This window comes from Mytilus californianus, unplaced genomic scaffold (assembly GCF_021869535.1).
Source record: "Mytilus californianus isolate M0D057914Y unplaced genomic scaffold, xbMytCali1.0.p SCAF_9, whole genome shotgun sequence".
In the NCBI taxonomy this organism is placed as follows: domain Eukaryota; kingdom Metazoa; phylum Mollusca; class Bivalvia; order Mytilida; family Mytilidae; genus Mytilus; species Mytilus californianus.
Window position 1 is genome coordinate 27,664,637 of NW_026262745.1, and position 20,868 is coordinate 27,685,504.

The following is a 20,868-nucleotide window of genomic DNA, read 5'->3' on the forward strand; positions in this document are numbered from 1 at the left end:
ATATACATGTCAAGTATAAAATTTGAAATCATAACGGTTCTCAAGATATAGAGCGGACACGATCTTTACCATAGGACATGGGGTTGTCAACTAAAACCAAAGTTTTTGACCTTGACCTCTGACCTAGGAAGTTGTATATACCTTATGACACACCCTCTGGCGTTGGTTAATATACATATCAAGTATAAACTTTGAAATCATAACGGTTCTCTAGATATAGAGCAGACACAATTTGTTACAAATTTGTTTTGTCCGCCATTCGGCGGGGCCCTAATTAATGCTGAACTAAGAACATCTACCAGCATGAATAAAGAAAACATAAACAATAGACTTGGAATATAACATACTGTGTGCAAGAAAGGTGAAAGTCAAGGTTATCATCATACAATGAGACCATTGAAACAGAAAATTGTCATCAGGTATTTCTCTATGAAGATTCTACTTTAATAACCAAATTTTATATAAAATCATAAATTATCACAAGTACAACACTTACTTATGGGTAGCTCTCATCAGGAAAAATCCCATTAACTTTAAGGCCTGTATTCTCAGTCTTTCTGATGGTGATGCTAATAGTTTGAAACAAGTCCTATAACAAATAAAAATATTGAAAGTTCATATGCACTACTATTTTTTCCAATGGTCAAAACATAGGGCTGTGCGGCATATTTTCAACATTTATATGCCCCAAACTTCTAAGAGTTTAAACTTACACTTAAATTCGGTACTACCCCTCCTTTCACTTCGGGTCTTCATCAGAATTCAATTTGGCTGCTATCCATGTGTATTTATACTGATAATATTCCCAAGTTATGTTTCTATGAGATGAAACATAGAGACCATATCTGGGATCCAGTAAGTAAACAAAACAAAATATCTATGAATATTATATATCTCCCCAAAAATCGTGGTTTGTGAGCCAGCTGTATTTACAAAGTGTAACCTTCAGATGGCTTTGCCTTAGAGCTGTTCCATTAAAACATATATGATACCCAGGGACGGTAATTTGAAAATAAAGAAACCAATAATAGGGGAAATTTTGGAATTTCACATCACCTATACCGAAATCCCGATTTGACTAAAGGAAACTTAAATTAAATGTAACCATTACAGCAAAATGACTTGAGTGTGTTAGCTTGCTTGCTAGCTGAACCGTGATATCATTATTAGGTTAGGTATACTACCCTCCTTTCGGAGTAGTCTAGTCCTACAGACAGATAGATTGGTTATCTTTCGGACTAGTCTTCTCTTAAAGGAGGGTAGTATACTTCACGGTTCAGCTAGCAAGCAAGCTAACCAAAGATATCACCTTTGCCTACACACTCAAGTCATTTGGCTGTAAAACAGGATGAGCACAACCCCAGTCCCTGTAGAAGACATTGTACAAGTTTGGTTAGTTTCTTTTGAATGGTATAGGAAAGGTGGAACATTTACAAAGTAGAAAACAAAATGCTTAAAAAATTAAAGATAATCAAAGTCTTATATTAATCCCTTATTTATAAACTTTATAACAATAACTTTATCATGTATGCACATATGAGCAAAAGCTTTTTATCGCATAATTGTATATAAATCTCAGTTTATTATGTCACTGGGTATAGCTTAAAATTAATTGTACTATAAATACAAATGCTACAGAAAATACCATCACATATAAACTAGACCTATCAGAGACTAAAACATCTGTATAAGCATATGCTATAAATTTCCAAATAAACTTACTTAATTCCAGCTTTCTTGTCAAATGCTGGTACCATAGACATTGGATGTTCTGCCATAAGTGCTGTGGTTAACTGGAGGACATCCATTAAATTATCATCCTGAAATAAAAACTCAATAATAAAGCATATATATTATCAGGACTTGGCACAACTTTGGGGAATTGTCGTTTATTAATACCCTAACTTAGTAACTTTGATTTGGCTTTTCAACTGTATTGATTGGAGCGCCACTGATGAGTCTTATATTGACAAAACATGCGTCTGGCGTACCAAATTATAAGCCTGATGAGTTTATATGATCAGGATTTCACCAGCAATTAAATATGTGAATTCTGCCATGTTCTACTGGTTCAAGTATTTTCAAAGTTCCAGGTCTTATGTTTGTGTTGTAATTCTTTTCTCATTGGATTTCTGATGTCCTGTTCAAAATAATCTGCATATGGTGGTAATTGATTCCAACTTTTTATTATGCAGCTGCCTCACCACTTCAGAAATCTTTATTCAAACTCAATACATACCATCATTTTACTTTTTGAAGTATGTACACATATTTTCACAATTTGAGATTCAACCTGAGATTTTTTAAACACTTGACCTTTTGATGTCAATCAATAATCTATTTTCCTCTGTAAAGTCAACCACTTTCCTTTAAAATGTCAAAATGTTTGGGGAAACATCTGATTTTCAGTAAGGGATGTTCCAGTATTAAATGCATGGGGTCATGGGAGACACTTTTTTAAGACCCAAACCACCATTGCAATAAAACTATTCATTTTGCTTATAATTCTTACAAAATTCTACGGAGAATGCAACCACAAATATTTAATTAATTTGAGTGCCTCCCATCTCCCCACCTGATAAATTTTGTTCCAGTCCTAATGGCAAACAAATAGTAATAAAGTGTATTAAACTTCTTAATTAAGCTTACCTCATGTAATGTAGTAAGATAGTTAAGTATACTCTGTAGTTCATCTTCTTGCACACCCTGTCCTTTCAGTAACAGCTGTTTGACATACAGTAACATGAAAGACCTCAGTTTTACTATCTCATCATAGGTGGGCCTTGGTCCATCTGAATAAGATTATAATATTTCAATTCATGTATACTTTACTAAATCTGAATTACTGTTTTAATTTCAAAATATTTTCTTAAATTTAAGAATAAATTGGTCTTAGAAGCAAATATGAAAAATATCCTATAAGAATTCAATCGTGTATTATTCTCTGGCTTAATGATAAAAAAAATTACATGTCTTTTTATCTTTGGATGTGCTGTTGGATTGTTGTCCCAAAAATGTTTATGTCACCTCTCCTTTCAAACCCCATCTGGTATGGAGTATAGTTATTTAAGCATTTATTTTTAATGTAATATATCTAAAAAATTACTGTATAATTAATACTATATATATATGTATATGTTGGAAACGGGCCCTTTAATTGGATTCAATAAATATTCTTATTCTTCTTATTCTTATTCCTTTTAATTAACTGGCTTTATTTTAATAATATCATGGTATCTAGAGCAACTGGAAAATTCCTTTTTGGGGAACATTCTCCTTTTACATACCACATAATAAACCAGGTTTGAAATGAACAGATTTTTTTACATTGCATGCAAAACAAAACAATATTTCAATATGCAGAAAATATTTTCTGTTTCTAAGTGGTTCACATATTAAATTATTATATCTAGGTACATTTTATTCATTTATATATGTATTTATAAATCTAACACTTAAACTTACCAACACCTCTTGGAGTGATACCGCTTCTGTCTTTTGGGTTAACAACCCAGTAATAAAACTTTAATGTATGCATAGTCTGTAACACAGCACTAACACGTCTTATGTTGTTATAGATATGGCCATTACTTATAAAATCTGTAGCTAAGTAACAATATAACTTGGTCTGTACCTGAAAAATCAAAATATTATTTACTATATTGTTATTTATTTTACAATTGCATGTTACCATAGTGACCTGTAAATAAATCATATGAAGTGCCTTCAACCTAACCCTCCTTTATATATTTCATTTTCTGGACTAGTCTTATATAATTTATTTACAAAATAGTACATGTAAACTTTGGTAGTGTTTTGGAATGATAATAAATATCTTAACTATAGGGTTTGATCAAATACCTTGTAAGGTGTGTAGGTAGTTATTCATCCTTGGCTTTCAATTAGTATTCCAGATGAAGGTAAATCAAGAAAAGTGCTTTGTACGCAACAAATTCAGGGGTTAAAAAATCCACTAGCCCGACGCCCGGAACTTGAGCATTTACGCCTTGGGCAATCAAAATGTTTAACCCAATATGCCCGACGGACTAGTAACAAAAAATTCTTGGCGTTTCCTAAATAGAAAGTGGAAAATCCCTTCATCACTATTCTATCTTAGCCAATCAGATTCAATTACGTCATCCGGGATTCCAAGAAATTGAACTGGTTTGTACAGGTCCTGTTGTACATATTTTAAAAATAGAACAAATAACTCTGGGTGGCCAGGTATCATGTTTTGATCGCAATTCTCATACTTTAAATATCGATTACTCAGTACAACAGTACAAGGGAAAGGTGGGGGGTGTTCTATTGTAAATTTCTTATGCCGAGATTTTCAATTAATGGTACTGGGGGTATGATGTATTGATCGGTATTGACCTGTATTGTCGGACAGCTGTTGAGCACGAAACCTATCCATGCAACCAAATATTTCTAAATATTTTAGTACGGGCACCCCAGGAACTTTGTCAGTTTTAAAACGAATAAAATGCTCCGCAGGGCGCAGCTTGATACGACCGCAGAGGTCGAACCCTGAACAGTTGGGGCAAGTATGGATACAACATTCGAGCTTGATACAGCTTTGCATTTGGATTGTGATTAAATATTTGACACAGCATAGGTTTCTGACACAGAATGAATGTGGTCTAAGAACTTAAAAATTTTAAATTGGACATTCACCTATTATGGTCCAATATCCAAAATCTAAATACATGGTTAGATTCAGCATATCAAAGAACCCCAAGAATTCAATTTTTGATGAAATCAAACAAAGTTTAATTTTGGACCCTTTTGACCTCAATGTGGACAAAGTTGATACCGGGGCCCAAAAATCAAAAATCTAAATACCGTAGAAAGGCTTGTATAGTCCGCGGTTTTATTCTCCAAAATTGGACCTTCCAGACGGGGTGCGGACTATAGAGTACAATAAGCAAGAAATAAGAGAAAAATTTCAATTTCGCGGTCGAGGTGGTTTGTTTACGTTCCGCCATCTTTGTTATTTCTATTGTAGAGGGCGCTCTTATCATTTTTCAAACTAATAATTTTAACTCATCCATATTAATAAGTTATTTCTATTCAATATCAAATTAATACTGATAAATATAAAAACTAAACCTTTCATTACAAATTTCTCGTTTCTTTTCAATGCATTGGTTGAAATAAACTGGTATCTGCTCGATTGAAACGATACAAACATAGTGAAAAAGACAACCGTAAACCAGCTTAGAATTTGTAAACTACAAAACGAAATCGGTTATTGTTCGTTCCGTTTTGGTGTTTCATACTGACTAATATGGTTTGTATTAGCTTAAGACCCTTCAAACATTAATGTGATAGATATATTAAAGACTGTTTTACAAAAGGATGGAACTGTTTTGCTTTCAAAGTCGTATTATAGTGATATCTGTTATGTACGGATTTCGACTCTCACCGGTTAATTTCTTCTTTTACACGTGCTTTTTAAACTTCCTGTTTAAACATACACAAGTTTCTAAATTGTTTTTTAAGTGAATTAAACTTATTTTAACAATCATGAAGCGTTCTAGAATCATTAACAAGCAGTTTCAGCTTCTGTTTGATGATGGAAAACAGGTTTTTCCAAGAAAATACCGCAAACGACCGCACAGGATTTGAAATTACCGGAGTTTCATTAGACCTTTTCTAACAGTTACAAAAAGTTTTTTTTCCTAAAATTTCGTGGGGAGAAGGGGGTGCGGACTATGTACCACTGCGAACTATACAAGCCTTTCTACGGTACATGGTTAGATTCAGCATATCAAAGAACCCCTATATATTCATTTTTGTTGAAATCAAACAAAGTTTAATTTTTGACCCCGTTTTTGACCAACTTGAAAACTGGGCCCATATTCAAAAATCTAAATACATGTTTAGATTCAGCATATCAAAGAACCCTAAGAATTCAATTTTTGTTAAAATCAAACTAAATTTAATTTTGGACCCTATCTTGGACCTTAATGTAGACCAATTTGAAAACAGAACCAAAAATTATGTCTAAATACATGGTTAGATTCGGCATATCAAAGAACCCCAATGATTCAATTTTTGATGAAATCAAACAAAGTTTAATCTTGGACCCTTTGGACCTCAATGTGAACCAATTTAAAAATGGGGCCCAAAATCCAAAAACTAAATACACGGTTAGATTCAGCATATTGAAGAACCCCAAGAATTCAAGAATAAAACCCCATTGAAATTGGTCAAGAAATAAGCAATTTATACGAAGTATCTTCTTTTGCACAATACTGTGCAATTAAATATTTCTTGCTATTGCGCAATACTGTACAATTGACAATTTCTTGCTATTGCACAATATTGTGCTATTGGATATTTCTTGCTATTGCGCAATACTGTGCAATTGAAGATTTCTTGCTATTGCGCAATACTGTGCAATTGAAGATTTCTTGCTATTGTGCAATACTGTGCAATTGAAAATTTCTTCCTATTGCACAATACTTATTATATAATAATTTACACATCCTGTTTGGTGTGTATCTCCTACCATATCATTATTATTTGCTTTTAAATATAAATCAGAAATAACCAACTTAAAATGGAAAATTTTAAAAGAAAAAAAAGGAAAAAAAAAAAAATCCCCCCCCCCCCAAATTTTTTGAACCCCCTTATGATTCATCACCCCAAACTCAATCCCAGCCTTCCCTTTGTGGTATGGTACCTTGCAGTACAATTTCAGAGAGATCCATACACTTGAACACAAGTTATTGTCTGGAAACTAGAAAAATGTGTTTTTTGGCCCCTTTTTCCTAAACCTTTAGGGCAATTACCCCCAAACTCAAACCCAGCTTTCCCTTTGTGATATGGAACCTTGTAGTACAATTTCAGAAAGATCCATACACTTACACACAAGTTATTGTCCTGAAACTAGAAAAATGCTTGTTTTTTGCCCCTTTTTGGCCCCTAATTCCTAAAATATTGAGGCAATTACCCCCATCATCAATCCCAGCCTTCCCTTTGTGGTATGGTACCTTGCAGTACAATTTCAGAGAGATCCATACACTTGAACACAAGTTATTGTCTGGAAACTAGAAAAATGCTTATTTTTGGCCCCTTTTTGGCCCCCAATTCCTAAACGTTTCGGCAATTACCCCCAAACTCAATTCCAGCTTTCCCTTTGTGATATGGAACCTTGTAGTACAATTTCAGAAAGATCCATACACTTACACACAAGTTATTGTCATGAAACTAGAAACATGCTTGTTTTTTGCCCCTTTTTTGGCCCCTAATTCCTAAAATTTTGATGCAATTACCCCCAAAATCAATCCCAGCATTCCTTTTGTGATATGGAACCTTGTGGTACAATATCAGAGAGATCCATACACTTACACACAAGTTATGTCTGGAAGTTACAAAAATGCTTATTTTTGGCCCCTTTTTGGCCCCTAATTCCTTTACTGTTGGTACCATAACCCCCAAAATCAATCCCAACCTTCCTTTTGTGGTATTGAACCTTGTAGTAAAATTTCATAGAGATCCATTGACTTAAACTAAAGTTAGAGTGCGAAAAACCAATGTGTCTTCGGACGACGCCAGACGACGACGGCGACGCCAACGTCATACCAATATACGACCACAAAAATTTTTTTGCGGTCGTATAAAAACTGTAAATGAAAGGTGTAATGAGATTGACAATTTATCCCCCAAAAATGCCAAATACGACTGGGAAAAGCGCAATAGTGTCCCGGAAAGAAAGATACCCCTGGGCAAGGTCGGCCGTGTTGCTGATGAAAAAATAACAGAGAATATTGCCGTTATTTTCCCGAGCACGCCAATAAAAAGTCTGCTTTGTATTTGGGAACAACTAAGTTAGGATAAGCACCACTGTTTGTTTACCAACAGAATAAAAAGCAGGTCAACAAAAATTATTAAAAAAAGTGTATAATTAATGCCGCCTTCAAAACAAGGGACACCCACTATGTAATTATGCAGCAAACTCTGATTTGTAAGTCGTTCTCGGGCTAGCAGGTCAGTTTTGATGGGCTAGCAGTTCTTCCAACAGGGCTAGTAAAATCCTGCTGCAAATAAGTCCTGGGCTAGTTACCTGTAACAAAATTTCTTAACCCCTGAAATTTATTTTCATTTTATAAAGAAGTTAACATGGGGTAGGGCTATCTTGAGTTGTTGAAGTGTTCACTGAAGACCCTTCAAAACTTCCAGGACATTGACCAAGGATATTCTTGTAATAACAGGATCAGTGTTGTCTTCTGAACATGGTATCCCATATTTAAGACATGGTATCCCATATTTTATCAGTATATGATATCACCTATCATAAAAGCTTATATCTCTGCTGGTTGCTGTTATCATAATTTCTTTGCACAAAAAATAGGTCAAGAGGCAATAATTTCGCCTTAAACAGTTTGAATATAAACATGCATCATACAAACACCTTGGAGAACTTTCTACTAAAATACAATCTTACCTCAACAGAACAATGTATCCAGAGTGCTGGGTTAAATAAGATATGGTCAAATAGCTGTTTCAGTAACATCCCACCTGTAGGTAAGTTTACTAAGAACTGCGTCAGGTCGAGGAAATGTCCTAATACCGTAGGGTTCACATGTTCTCTGTTTGCCTGAAATGTAGACTAGATACTGTAAATTCAGAAATTATTGCGACTTTTTTTCATGCAAATAATGTGACTGAGTTAGGATCGCAATAATAAGAACTGGCATTCTGATATATGATACATATATCTCTATGCAGGTTTTCCTGCAATCGCAATAATAAATCTCGCATGTTTGTCCATTATTCAAAAATCACGATAATAAATGCACGTAATAATTTCTGAATTTACAGTAGGTAAAAGTGAGGCTTGGATACCAAAAAATTAGTTTAACTTCATCAAATTTTGCAAGACTGTCTATCCTATATGTTGTTTGCTACAGTTTTTCTTTGTGTTTTCATTCTTGGTTTGGTAGTTGTTGATCTTGTACAGTTTTCTGTGGTTCCAAAAACATATGCTAATAATGGTTACCTTTTTTCAACCATTAGAATTGCTAGTATTATTGGCATCCATGCCATATCAAAATTTGTGAAAATACTGTATATAGGGTTATTTTTTAGTCAGGTTTTGTTTGTGGTATGAGCCTCAGATGGGTAGTTTAATTTCCCCTGTATTCATTATTCACATTTTATGGCATTATATAATTTCTTTAAATGAAGGGTACATTTGGGAGTAAAATATCTACCACGAAAGTAGCGAACAAATCAGACACACCAACATTTTCCAATATAAGGTATTAGAAATGTCCTGATTGTTGGACATCTCTAATTAGTTGCATGTAAGAGTATCATTCAATTTTCCAACCTTTTCTAAGAAGTATCCAATAACCAGAAATCCTTTGTTTTGTATCATCTGTTGTTGTATGGTGATGGAACTCTTTAATAAGATACATAATATGCTCATCAGACTTTCACTGAAAAAAACAACAATGTTGTATAAATCCTAACAAATCATGATCAAAATAATTATTGAAAATATATGAGAAATTTATTCTTTTGGATTTAAAGCATTTTGTAGTGTTTCTGAGTAAAAAGTAAAAAAAATTTGTTTTCAACCCAAGAAATATTAAAGTTCATTCATTTTAAAAATGTTCAATTGACACCCCCATTTGGTTTTTTTCTCTCAATATGCATGTGCAATTTGCAATCAAAGGTTAAATAAACAATATTCAAATCAAAAATGTTCTTTAGTTGTTTTTTTTAAAGTAGTACACATTACACAGTAATTTGCAACCAAATTCCAATACCTACCAAATAGAATAATCTACATCTGTAGGTTTGTCTGGTCCTCTGTACACAACTTCATCTAACTGACCAAACAAGGGGAATAACACCTGTCAATAAAGTTACTGTTGATTAGTTGGTTGTTTTTTTACACAATCTTAACACATAATGGCTATATCCAGATTCCAGAATAACTAATCATTACATATTTTACATACTTATTTAGATTATTACACCTGAAAGCAGTTCAAATGTTAACTTTTTTCTAAAGCCTCTTGCATATCGTTTTATCAAAAACTCAGAATAATTTCACAATCAAAGTTTCAAAGCAATCTCTATTTATTCTATATCAGGTCTAAATTCAATTGTTCATTGGTGTAAACATCAGCCTGTATTATTCTTAAATCTTAAGTAAAAAAATCACAAGTCATTATCATGATAATGTGCTTAGAAATATCATGTAATTGCCTGCATGTGGTTTTAAAGTATGTCCCTTTTATTAAAGAAAGGTTTTTCAGTAGTCTAGATAATGTTTTGTTGTAGAACGGGTAGAGAGGGACTTAGAGAACTTGCAAAGAATATTGTATTGGATAATTCTTGGATTCTTCAATGAAATAAACATAACAGTTACGCCCAAGGAACAGCAGTATTGACTTTCAACATTGGTAATGGCCCCACCTACTGGTCTGACAGCCATTATCAATGTTTCTGTCAATACTATTACCACTATGCAGTCTATACATCAAGATAATGCCCTTTTCATATCTAACTATTATGTAATTATTACAAAAAGTAAAGTTTGTATATTGTAATATTGTAAGTCATATTTTATACAATATTAAGACCAAGCTGAAAATTGACGACTTCTTACCTGTACACCTCCTAAGGAATGCAAGGTACTATGTATGGAATGTGTTATAACTGCCTTTACATCCTAAAATAAAAATACATAAAATGATGTTTTGTTATAAAGTTCACAAAACTTAATCACCTTATCATCTGTTAAAGTATTTTTAATTGACAGACCATGTCTACAGCAACTTTCCCAAGTCGGTACTTTCTTATCATAAAGATGTTGTATAAACATAAATATAAGGTTCAATTGAAGTTCTCACACACATATTGTCATTCTGTAGTCTGACCATCAAACGATATACTTCTCTGAGGAATCAGTTGTTGGTGGTAATTGTATTAATTTTGCAATGTTCAACATTTTTTAAACATAAATTGGTATATTATATATACAGAAAATTTGTCGTGCTTAATGAGATTTTAAAATATCGTTAAAAATTGAAATAAAGTAAAGATACATGGTGTGTGTTTTTTTTCAACTGGAAAACCCTTTCAAGGTTCATGAAGTTCCAAATAAGATAATATTCATACTAAACAAACATTAAGCATACCTGTGACATCAAAGCATGTTGTACATGTACAAAATGTGTGGGATTCCCTTTTGGTGAAGACTCTAAACACAACTGTGCATCACAAGCCATTGGATTATACATAAATACAATGGTGGAAGTCATCTTTCCTTCATACAAAAGCTGAAATATAAAATATTTTTAGACATGACCTAATTGTGGCATGTTTGGTAGAAAAGATAAACTGTGAGCTATTACTCATTAATAACACCCCCGCTCAATGTTGTTGACTCTTTTTTTTTTTTTTAAGAGTTTTTCGAGTAAATGCATATATCAATCAAATTGTGTACTTGGTGCCATGTATCAAGAAGCTATGACTTGTAGCTGAGAAACTTTTTATGTGTTATAGACAGACAGAGGTAAAATCTTTGAAATGGGGTATAATCAAGATTTCAGTGATTTTGCTAGCGCTTGTCATTTTCGTCATTTACGAAAAGGTTTTCAAAATGACGAAAGTTTTTCAAATCAATTTCGTCACTTAAATTTGAAAAGTGTAAAAACATTTTTGCATGAAAATACTATAAATCTAACTGTCTTCATGATTTGACAAGTTTATGACCCTCTTCTAATTAACGTTTACAACAGGTGTTACAAGTTGTGATTACGGGTAATCCGCTTATCGCCATCGGATGGGTCACTAATCCGTTAATTAATAAACCTTATATATTATAGACCATCATAATTATTTTTCCCAGTAAAATCGGCCAGTCAGCCAAACGACCACAATTAACAGTTTGTTTGTCGTAGTTTTGACATATGATCGAATTTTCGTCATATTTTATATAACTTTTCATCAAAAACTTTCAACAATTTCAATGAAAGAGAAAGAACTTTATTCAAAACATTCAGAAATATATTTCCACGAGTCAAACAAGGTGCTTCCTTTACTATGTACTGTGCATGGGTAAAAGTATTCTTATAAATTAGACATTAAAATGTAGAATATGAAATCATTTAGTATCAAAATAAAAGAAGGACATAAATATATTTCTTTACTAAGCAACTTGCTTTAGAAATATGATAATTTCCTGCCTTTTGTTAAACAAGAACCAATCCGTAGATGAATCTGGATTCATTCTGAATTTATTATTCTCTTGTCACTTCCGGTTTTTGTTTTGTTTAAAAATCGAAAGTAAACGTAATCTATTCTTGATTAATTTACAATATGCAGTCATTAGAATCGTTCCAACAAGGATTTTTACAAATCCTTGCTTCCAAGTTTATATATAAAAAGGAATGCCAAATATGGATTTAACCGTTTTTACAAGGATATCGATAATGATTATGCAGTAAAATAGTCGTTACAGTTCATTCATTTATGCTGTGATTCCTGATTTAAAAAAAAGAAACCCAACTTTTGTTGATCAGGAATGTCCCCTGAAAATAACTTAAGTGAAATGGTAAACTGTAAATCCAGATCCTTATTCGATCTTATTATAATCTTCATACTTAAGCACCACATCTATCAAATTATGCAATAACTGCCTGAGCATGCCTAAGTACTCCAAAGAAGTATAGCTAGTAATACATATCTTTGGTCCCTTATTGTTACCCAAAATAAGGTTGATTTTCATTTTGCGCAAAAGTGACTAAAGCCCTCAAAATCCTAGCTGAAACCCTGAGATTTGAAGATTGCTTGACCTTAGGTCTGCAATCAATTATTAAATGCATGTCTGTCCAAAGTAAAGAATCTTAACAGTGATAGTCCATCATATTTTGTTGCAGAAGAAAGTGTTCCAACATTTCAAAATATATTAAGACATGTCACAAATATCGAATAACTTATTTCACCTACAGCAACTTGATTATTTTTTACAGATTGAACACCAAAAAGTAACAAATTAACTTGAGTTGGGACTTACCCTTCTGTTTATTTCTTCATTGGTAAGGCCACTTTCATTTTCAAATCTAAACTGACTCTAAAAATATAAAAGTTTTGTTATCAAAATTATCCCCACATGACCCCATTACAATAACCAATCATTGATTCTTTTTAACACTTTTCAAACAAAATGTCATGTGTTATTTTGCTTCAACTTAGAACTTTAAGATTCACATAAAAATAAAAATAAAAGGCGATTATTGCTATTATAACTATTAAATTAAAAGTTAATCTCACATTCATCATTTGTAGGTTTCTTCTGTTTTAAAATATAATTGTAAAGATCCAGATTTCAACTTTAGAAATAGAAAATTTGCCACTGTAGAAAGTTTGAAACAATTCCATCATTACCCTTGAAAAGCAAAAACTGGAGAGGAGAATTTTGCTTTGATTAACTTTAAATTTTGTTGTGTCAGGATTACTATAAATATATTCAAAACAATAAAATGTTTTTATCATACCTTATAACTTGGACCCAACTGGTAAATTCCATGTATCTGCTGTGGAGACAAGGCTTCACTGAACAGGTATACAGTAGACATTTGTCCACAAAACATGTGATCTGTTTCTCCTTCAGCACTTGATCCAAGAAAACATTTGTCAAATGGCTAAAATGAAAATGGATAAATAACAGAAAGGATTGAAAATCATATATTTCCTTCTTACATAGATTGTTATTTGTATCTCCTTTATGATTTGAAGTGAATGTACCAATTTAGCAACAAGACAACTATGTTTTTATTTATTCAATCTGCTGATTACTTAAGTTAAATTATCCCCATTTGCACTGTTTCTACCCATTTTGACATTTGAATTTGAGTTAACTGTATTAATTACTCCCTATACATATACTGTCATAGTGTCTTGACACCCTCATACTTCACACTTATTAGAGAATGGGTAGTTCAAGCGCAATTCTCTGAACCGTCAGTAAAGAAAACACATCCATGATAATTACTGTAGATTCTGAGATTATACTTGACTAGCCATGATAATTACTGTAGAACCTGATATTATACCAACTTACATCACTGGTATTGACTAGTCATGATAATTACTGTAGAACCTGATATTATACCAACTTACATCACTGGTATTGACTAGTCATGATAATTACTGTAGAACCTTATACTATACCAACTTACATCACTGGTATTGACTAGTCATGATAATTACTGTAGAACCTGAGATCATACCGACTTAAATCACTGGTATTGACTAGTCATGATAATTACTGTAGAACCTGAGATTATACTTGACTAGCCATGATAATTACTGTAGAACCTGAGATTATACCAACTTACATCACCGGTATTGACTAGCCATGATAATTACTGTAGAACCTGAGATCATACCAACTTACATCACTGGTATTGACTAGTCATGATAATTACTGTAGAACCTGAGATCATACCAACTTACATCACTGGTATTGACTAGTCATGATAACTACTGTAGAACCTGAGATCATACCAACTTACATCACTGGTATTGACTAGTCATGATAATTACTGTAGAACTTGAGATTATACCAACTTACACCACTTGTATTGACTAGCCATGACATTTCTGAGTGAGACTTTAAGATTATACCAACTTACATCACTTGTATTGACTAGCCATGACATTTCTGAGTGAGACTTTAAGATTATACCAACTTACATCACTGGTATTGACATGTCATGATAATTACTGTAGAACCTGAGATTATACCAACTTTCATCACTGGTATTGACTAGTCATGATAATTACTGTAGAACCTGAGATTATACCAACTTACATCACTGGTATTGACTAGCCATGATAATTACTGTAGAACCTAAGATTATACCAACTTACATCACTTGTATTGACTAGCCATGACATTTCTGAGTGAGATTCTAAGATTATACCAACTTACATTACTTGTATTGACTAGCCATGTTATTTCTGAGTGAGATTCTAAGATTATACCAACTTACATCACTTGTATTGACTAGCCATGACATTTCTGAATGAGATTCTAAGTTCCCATCCACATACACACGTAACTCTGACTTAGTCCATCTGTTGTATACATGTACTACTGTCACCATATGCCACTGTAAATTAAAGCATACTTGATAAACACATACATACAGTTTTATAAGTTTCTGATTGCTAGCCTATGTTTATACCAGTTAATATAAATAACTTTTCTTTTCAAATATATTAATATATCATAGGCATGAACCTAGAAAGTGAAATATACATATTATAAAATTGCATTTTAATCAGAGTTAATATTTATATATGTATCTGATTTTTGGTATTTATCATAATCATTGCTGAAATGTAGTTTCAAATTAGTTACAGTTTAACTATTTGAGTGTGTAGTTGCATTGTATCATTGTACGAAAATGTTTAAATAATAAAAATAACCCAAAGCATGTATTGAAATTAATGTAATAATTATCAAATCATGTTGTCTTTCATTATTACTATCATCAAACTAACTTTAATTTGCAGTACAATACGCTTGATTCCAATCTTTATCTTTTCATCAAAGTGTTTGGTTTTAGGTGACGTTATTTGACGTCATTTGTGCGTTTGTTGGGCATAAAATATACGTCAGTATATTGAGCTCAGGGATGAATATTCTAATGGGGATAACTTCTTAATGACTGCTTAGATAACTGTTTTTAAATGACAAAATAAATACATTTCACTATGCAGGGTTGGATTATGTACATAAGAATAATGACCGGTGTTTGAAAAATGTCGAGCAGTCACAATTACTTTATCAGTTCAAAGATACAGGGATCCAGTTAGCCCATAAAAAGTTTAAATGACGTGAGAAATCAGCGAATAGTAAAAGAGTATTTCTGGTACTGGAAATGATATGGATCAAACGTATTTATAAGATACAATAGATTCAGAGCTGCATAAATTTTTTTTTCAAATGGTCATTTTTAATTTGACTTCAAAATGAATGCATTTTTTTTAAGTGCTTATGTTTTGAAATGATCCAACAATTTTAATAGATGTTACTGACTTTTCATGTTACATCACAAATAAAAAGTCATTTATTGATATACATTATTATTCTACTTGATAATAAAATGATCCCTTTAAGATCTCACGATCAACAGAACAGAACCGAATTTGTTTACCATTGGTTACCTTAACAAGGGAGGTGACTCAGTAACATTTAACACAGTGAATATTATACATATATATATATAATAACATAAATCACAAAATGTTAACTTGTTGATAGGGATACATTCATGTGGAAACTCTATGTTTTCTCAAAACTAAATCTAGCACAGATTACAACATTAAAGTAATACAACACAAGTGGAATGTGCATGGGGACAAATTATGACTGTCCCAAAACATATATCAAACCTCAAATTTACAAACAATTTTAGTACTAAAGTGACATGTTAGTATGAATATATGTTTCTTATGACTGCCAATGCAGCCACTGGGAAAAGGTCTCAGTGAAACAATGCCTTAAAAGGAAAATTAATCATGCTTCAAGTGAAAAAGTATTATCATTTTCCAATGGAGATAGAATATAAAATTCATTTGAAGAAATTTGCATTCTGCACTTTATGAAGTTAGTATATTTATATGTACCATTATAATGCATTTCAATAATTTAATGAGCTTCATTTATAGAAACAACTGTATGAAGATCTTTAGGAAACAAAAATGACGAGAACATAAGTTTTAGTAATTGGACTGAAATCTGGTTATTGAAGACAACTTATACTGTTGGTGAAATCTGTGCACAATCAAGAGAAATTTTATCAAAATGCAGAGCAACTACAAGAAGTCTTCAAGCATTTCTGTTAAGCCTTTTCACATTCTGAAGACTGTGTGCTTGTTAGATGAAATTGCTCAAACTTTCCTCTATTTGAACATGTTGAAAACATTTTTACTACAAAGGAATCCATACACCAAAATTAAGTCTAACCTTTATACATCGTTCCTGTAAAAATAAGTAGCTTTTTTGGTTTTCCTTTTTCTTCTAATTTTCTCCTAATATATCTTTACAGGAAAGTTTTATTTGGGTTTTGAATCAAAATAAATGTACGAATCAAAACAAAACTGTGTTTCCCATGATCTCCTCAAAGTAGTTTTAATGAAAACATCTTTACTATTAATAATAGGAGAAATTATTTACCATATACTTTCAATTTGTGTCAAGTCATAAATATGCATGTATCTATTCTGATATCAAATTAATTTCTGCAATTTTGCAAAGACACTTTTTTTAATTTTCAACATATGTTTTCTTTGTTAACGTGAAAACAAGTGATGTCAGCATGAATGCAGATGTCAAGAGCAATTTTTTGTTTCAAAGTTTTTTAAAGGTCAGTTCATCTTCTAAAAAAGACATAAAAGGGTTGACTTTTCCATAGGATCAAATAATCTATTTCTTATCTAATGAACCAACTGATATAAACAGTATTTACCTTTCTGGGAAGAAATTCATATTTAACACAATGTTGGAAACCTTTTCCTTTTATCTTCATTGCAGTAATAACCAAGGAATTCCCCACAAAATGTGCTGAGTATCCAACTCCTTTGTTCGTCTTAAAACTATGAAATGGAAAAAAGCTCATTACATTTATTTCAATATAATATCCTTTATCTTTATTTTTATAGCCTTACTGATTGAAAAACCTTAAATTGACTAAAAAGAGTATTCTATCCATCTTGCAAGATCAGCAACCCTCACAAAAAATGTTACAAGAAAAGTACTTGTTAATTCAGAACATTTCAGGATAATTTACCATCAATTTTAATCTTAATTTTTTTTTGTGAAAATAAGTGCAGAACTATATGTTTTTTTGTATGTATACTTCTTATCAAAAGATGATTAATGTGGCATAGAGGTTACTAACAATCTTTTTAGAGCTATTTTCCTAATGCTTGTAGTTTAAAGGTTTGGTTGGCTTGCTTGCTTTGTTTGAATGAATGTTTGCTCCTGCATTGTAATTAAGATGGACATCTGCAATCAATCGATAGGCTTGTATACATTATACTTATATTTGTTTTTTGTTCATTTTTTGTACATAAATTAGGCCGTTAGTTTTCTCGTTTGAATTGTTTTACATTGTCATTTCCGGGCCTTTTATAGCTGACTGTGCGGTATGGGCTTTGCTCATTGTTGAAGGCCGTACGGTGACCTATAGTTGTTAATTTCTGTGTCATTTGGTCTCTTGTGGAGAGTTGTCTCATTGGCAATCATACCACATCTTCTTTTTTTATATTAAATGTTATTGGATGTTAAGTATAATGCAGAGTTTAATGTATACAAGCTGAAGCCCTGCCTATCTATTGATTGCAGATGTCAATCTTAATTACAATGCTTGAGCAAACATTTATACAAACAAAGCAAGCAAGCCAACCAAACCTTTAAACTACAAGCATTAAGAAAATAGCTCTAATCCAATAATATTTTTCTTTTTATGAACACGTCATTCAATGCATTGCTAAATAAAAAAAAGTTGTGGTATAAGAAGAGGCTTTGAGTTAAAATAATAAAACGGATAACTTTATAGTTGTTTCATAAACAGTTAAGCCTATAAATAAAACAGTGAAATAAGAAAGCCACACTGATTAAAACCAACCATTCATGAATAGTAATCATTAAGTTAAAAGTATATTTTAAATAACACGAATCATTCAAAAAGCTAAAAATGATGTGTTGTTTTTCTGATAAACACAATATACATTTATATGTTATATAGTTTCCTACCAATAAAGATATGGTTGTTCTCTTTCTACTGTTACTCCTGTGACAGGGTCTAATCTCATCCAACAGCTAAATGTCCAACCATTCTGATATGGCCATGTCTTTATTGGGGGTAGTGCTATGTGCTGTAATACAAATTCATTAATTTAATTTTCATTATTATTCTTTTCTAAAAAATTCTTTTGAAGTCAGTATATTTATCGAAGGGTCAACAGGTTCTTGAAAACCTGTATTATAAATATGCCTTTTATGCATAAAAAAATCCCAAAATAAGCTATATAAACTCATTTGGTAAATATCATTCAAACAAAAAGTACAACATTTGAATGAAATCTTAAATCTCATTGCCCATTAATAATATATGCAATACTGGTGTTTATTTATTATTGTGTTGTTGCATCCTATATTCAATTTGACAAAGACTACTTGTGATAAGCAAGTGTTAGGAAAATATCAGATGTACATTAAACTTACTGATCCTTTTTTACCAGGGAAGCTGAAAAATTCATCTGGTCCTTCTCTCTGTGGCATCATATTCAACACTGATAGTAGTTTTACTGAATGTAATTGCTGAAAAATAAAAAAAATTAATCATTTACACAGTTATTTTTGTATGGAGACATTGTCTGAAAAAATCATTTGCTTGTTTTTTATTGCATAAGCATAACCTTTTTTTCTGAGAGTTACTACATGTATATATATGTATGTGGAAGCTGTCGGTCATATTTGTTTTTCGTTTTAATGTTTTGTCATATATCAAGTGGTTTGTTTTTTGGTTTGAAATGATTCAAACTAAAGTCATATCCAGTCTTCTTTTAAGCTGAATAAACATATGGGTATTGCTCATTGTTGAAGGATGTACAGTGACCTATAGTTGTTTAAATCCATGTCATTTGTACGCTGGTGGATACTTTTCTCATTGACAATCAAACTACATCTTCTCAGTTTTATGTATGCAAATTATCTTTATAAATATTACTTAAAGTGCAGTGAGAAATACAAAAGCATCAACAATTCTGAAAAATTTGAGTTTGTCATCTTCATTATTCTTAATGCAAACTACTATTTGTCTGAATTTTTCTAATGTCTTATATCTGTTTCATTTGCATGGAAACTCTGACGCTATATTTTCAGCTGTTGAATCTTTATTCCTACTTCTATATGTTAGGTTACTCTTATTAATCGAAAAGAATGAACTTCGATAAAAATTTCCTTAGTTTGCATACCAAAAACCTTAAGCAAATGCCAATAAGTCTGCATAATAAATAATTTTTTTTCAGGTAAAATTTATTTTGTAGTCATTTTTGTAATGAACTCAGATTTTCTATACTTTCCTACCCATTTGCTATCTTTAATTTTCAGTAAACCCATAAGTATCTTCATTTCTCGTACTGTGATACTGTAACTGGCCAGGACACCTAGCATGTCTACTAATAAATCTGTAAAGTATTCAAAGACATCTTCAAATTCTTATCGTTTTATACTGGATCCTTTTACATGTTTATTAGTCACTTCAGAATCTAATGAATTGTCAGTAAAAAATTCAAATTGTATGTTTAAAAGCATTGTAATTATTTGAAATATCATAAACATTGTTGCACATCCAATGATATTTTGTCAAACAAGCTGACTGCAGACATATACTGGACAAAGCTTGACAAAAGTTGCATACAAACTTGGACCTCTACTGTGCTGACCATATAAGAGTGTTATGAATATACCAGACATGGGGTCAATTACTTTTGAAAGTAATTAATTACATTCAATTACAATTACAAAATCTTCAATTAAATTACACATTACATTTGACTTTTTTTGCACAAGATTCAATCTTTCTGATCCCAAATTTCAAATGTAATTGAGTTGTAATTAAAAAGTAATTGTCAATTACAGACAATTTTGGCTTTGTAATTCATTACTTTCAATTACTTGTAAATGAAAAAATGCTCAATTACACATTACATTCAATTACTTGAGAAATTGTAATTAATTACAGCCAATTACAATTACATATTTCAATTACCCCATGTCTGGAATATACCAACACCTATTGCTTATTGTATCTGAGAAAT

General features: G+C 31.8%; 1 protein-coding gene across 20 annotated transcripts in view; it reads right to left on the reverse strand.

Moving 5' to 3' along the window:
* LOC127716233 (neurobeachin-like) overlaps window positions 1-20,868 on the reverse strand; it is a 237,747-nt gene that overhangs the window by 192,348 nt on the left and 24,531 nt on the right. For 9 of the 20 annotated variants that reach the window (XM_052222340.1, XM_052222345.1, XM_052222342.1 and 6 more), the window contains 17 exons: window positions 20,135-20,235; window positions 19,271-19,366; window positions 18,800-18,921; window positions 17,511-17,637; window positions 17,009-17,023; window positions 15,027-15,146; window positions 13,527-13,673; window positions 13,046-13,102; window positions 11,166-11,306; window positions 10,634-10,696; window positions 9,790-9,872; window positions 9,344-9,452; window positions 8,456-8,608; window positions 3,466-3,634; window positions 2,650-2,792; window positions 1,723-1,820; window positions 497-589 (listed from right to left, as the gene is read on the reverse strand). In XM_052222340.1, coding sequence (XP_052078300.1) covers window positions 497-589; window positions 1,723-1,820; window positions 2,650-2,792; window positions 3,466-3,634; window positions 8,456-8,608; window positions 9,344-9,452; window positions 9,790-9,872; window positions 10,634-10,696; window positions 11,166-11,306; window positions 13,046-13,102; window positions 13,527-13,673; window positions 15,027-15,146; window positions 17,009-17,023; window positions 17,511-17,637; window positions 18,800-18,921; window positions 19,271-19,366; window positions 20,135-20,235 — 1,837 coding nt within the window. Of the gene's footprint in view, window positions 1-496; window positions 590-1,722; window positions 1,821-2,649; window positions 2,793-3,465; window positions 3,635-8,455; window positions 8,609-9,343; window positions 9,453-9,789; window positions 9,873-10,633; window positions 10,697-11,165; window positions 11,307-13,045; window positions 13,103-13,526; window positions 13,674-14,092; window positions 14,105-14,151; window positions 14,164-14,210; window positions 14,223-14,428; window positions 14,441-14,487; window positions 14,500-14,546; window positions 14,559-14,666; window positions 14,694-14,727; window positions 14,737-14,845; window positions 14,863-14,904; window positions 14,932-15,026; window positions 15,147-17,008; window positions 17,024-17,510; window positions 17,638-18,799; window positions 18,922-19,270; window positions 19,367-20,134; window positions 20,236-20,868 lie in introns of those variants that run through there. The other 11 variants (XM_052222341.1, XM_052222350.1, XM_052222357.1 and 8 more) reach the window with 11 other exon arrangements.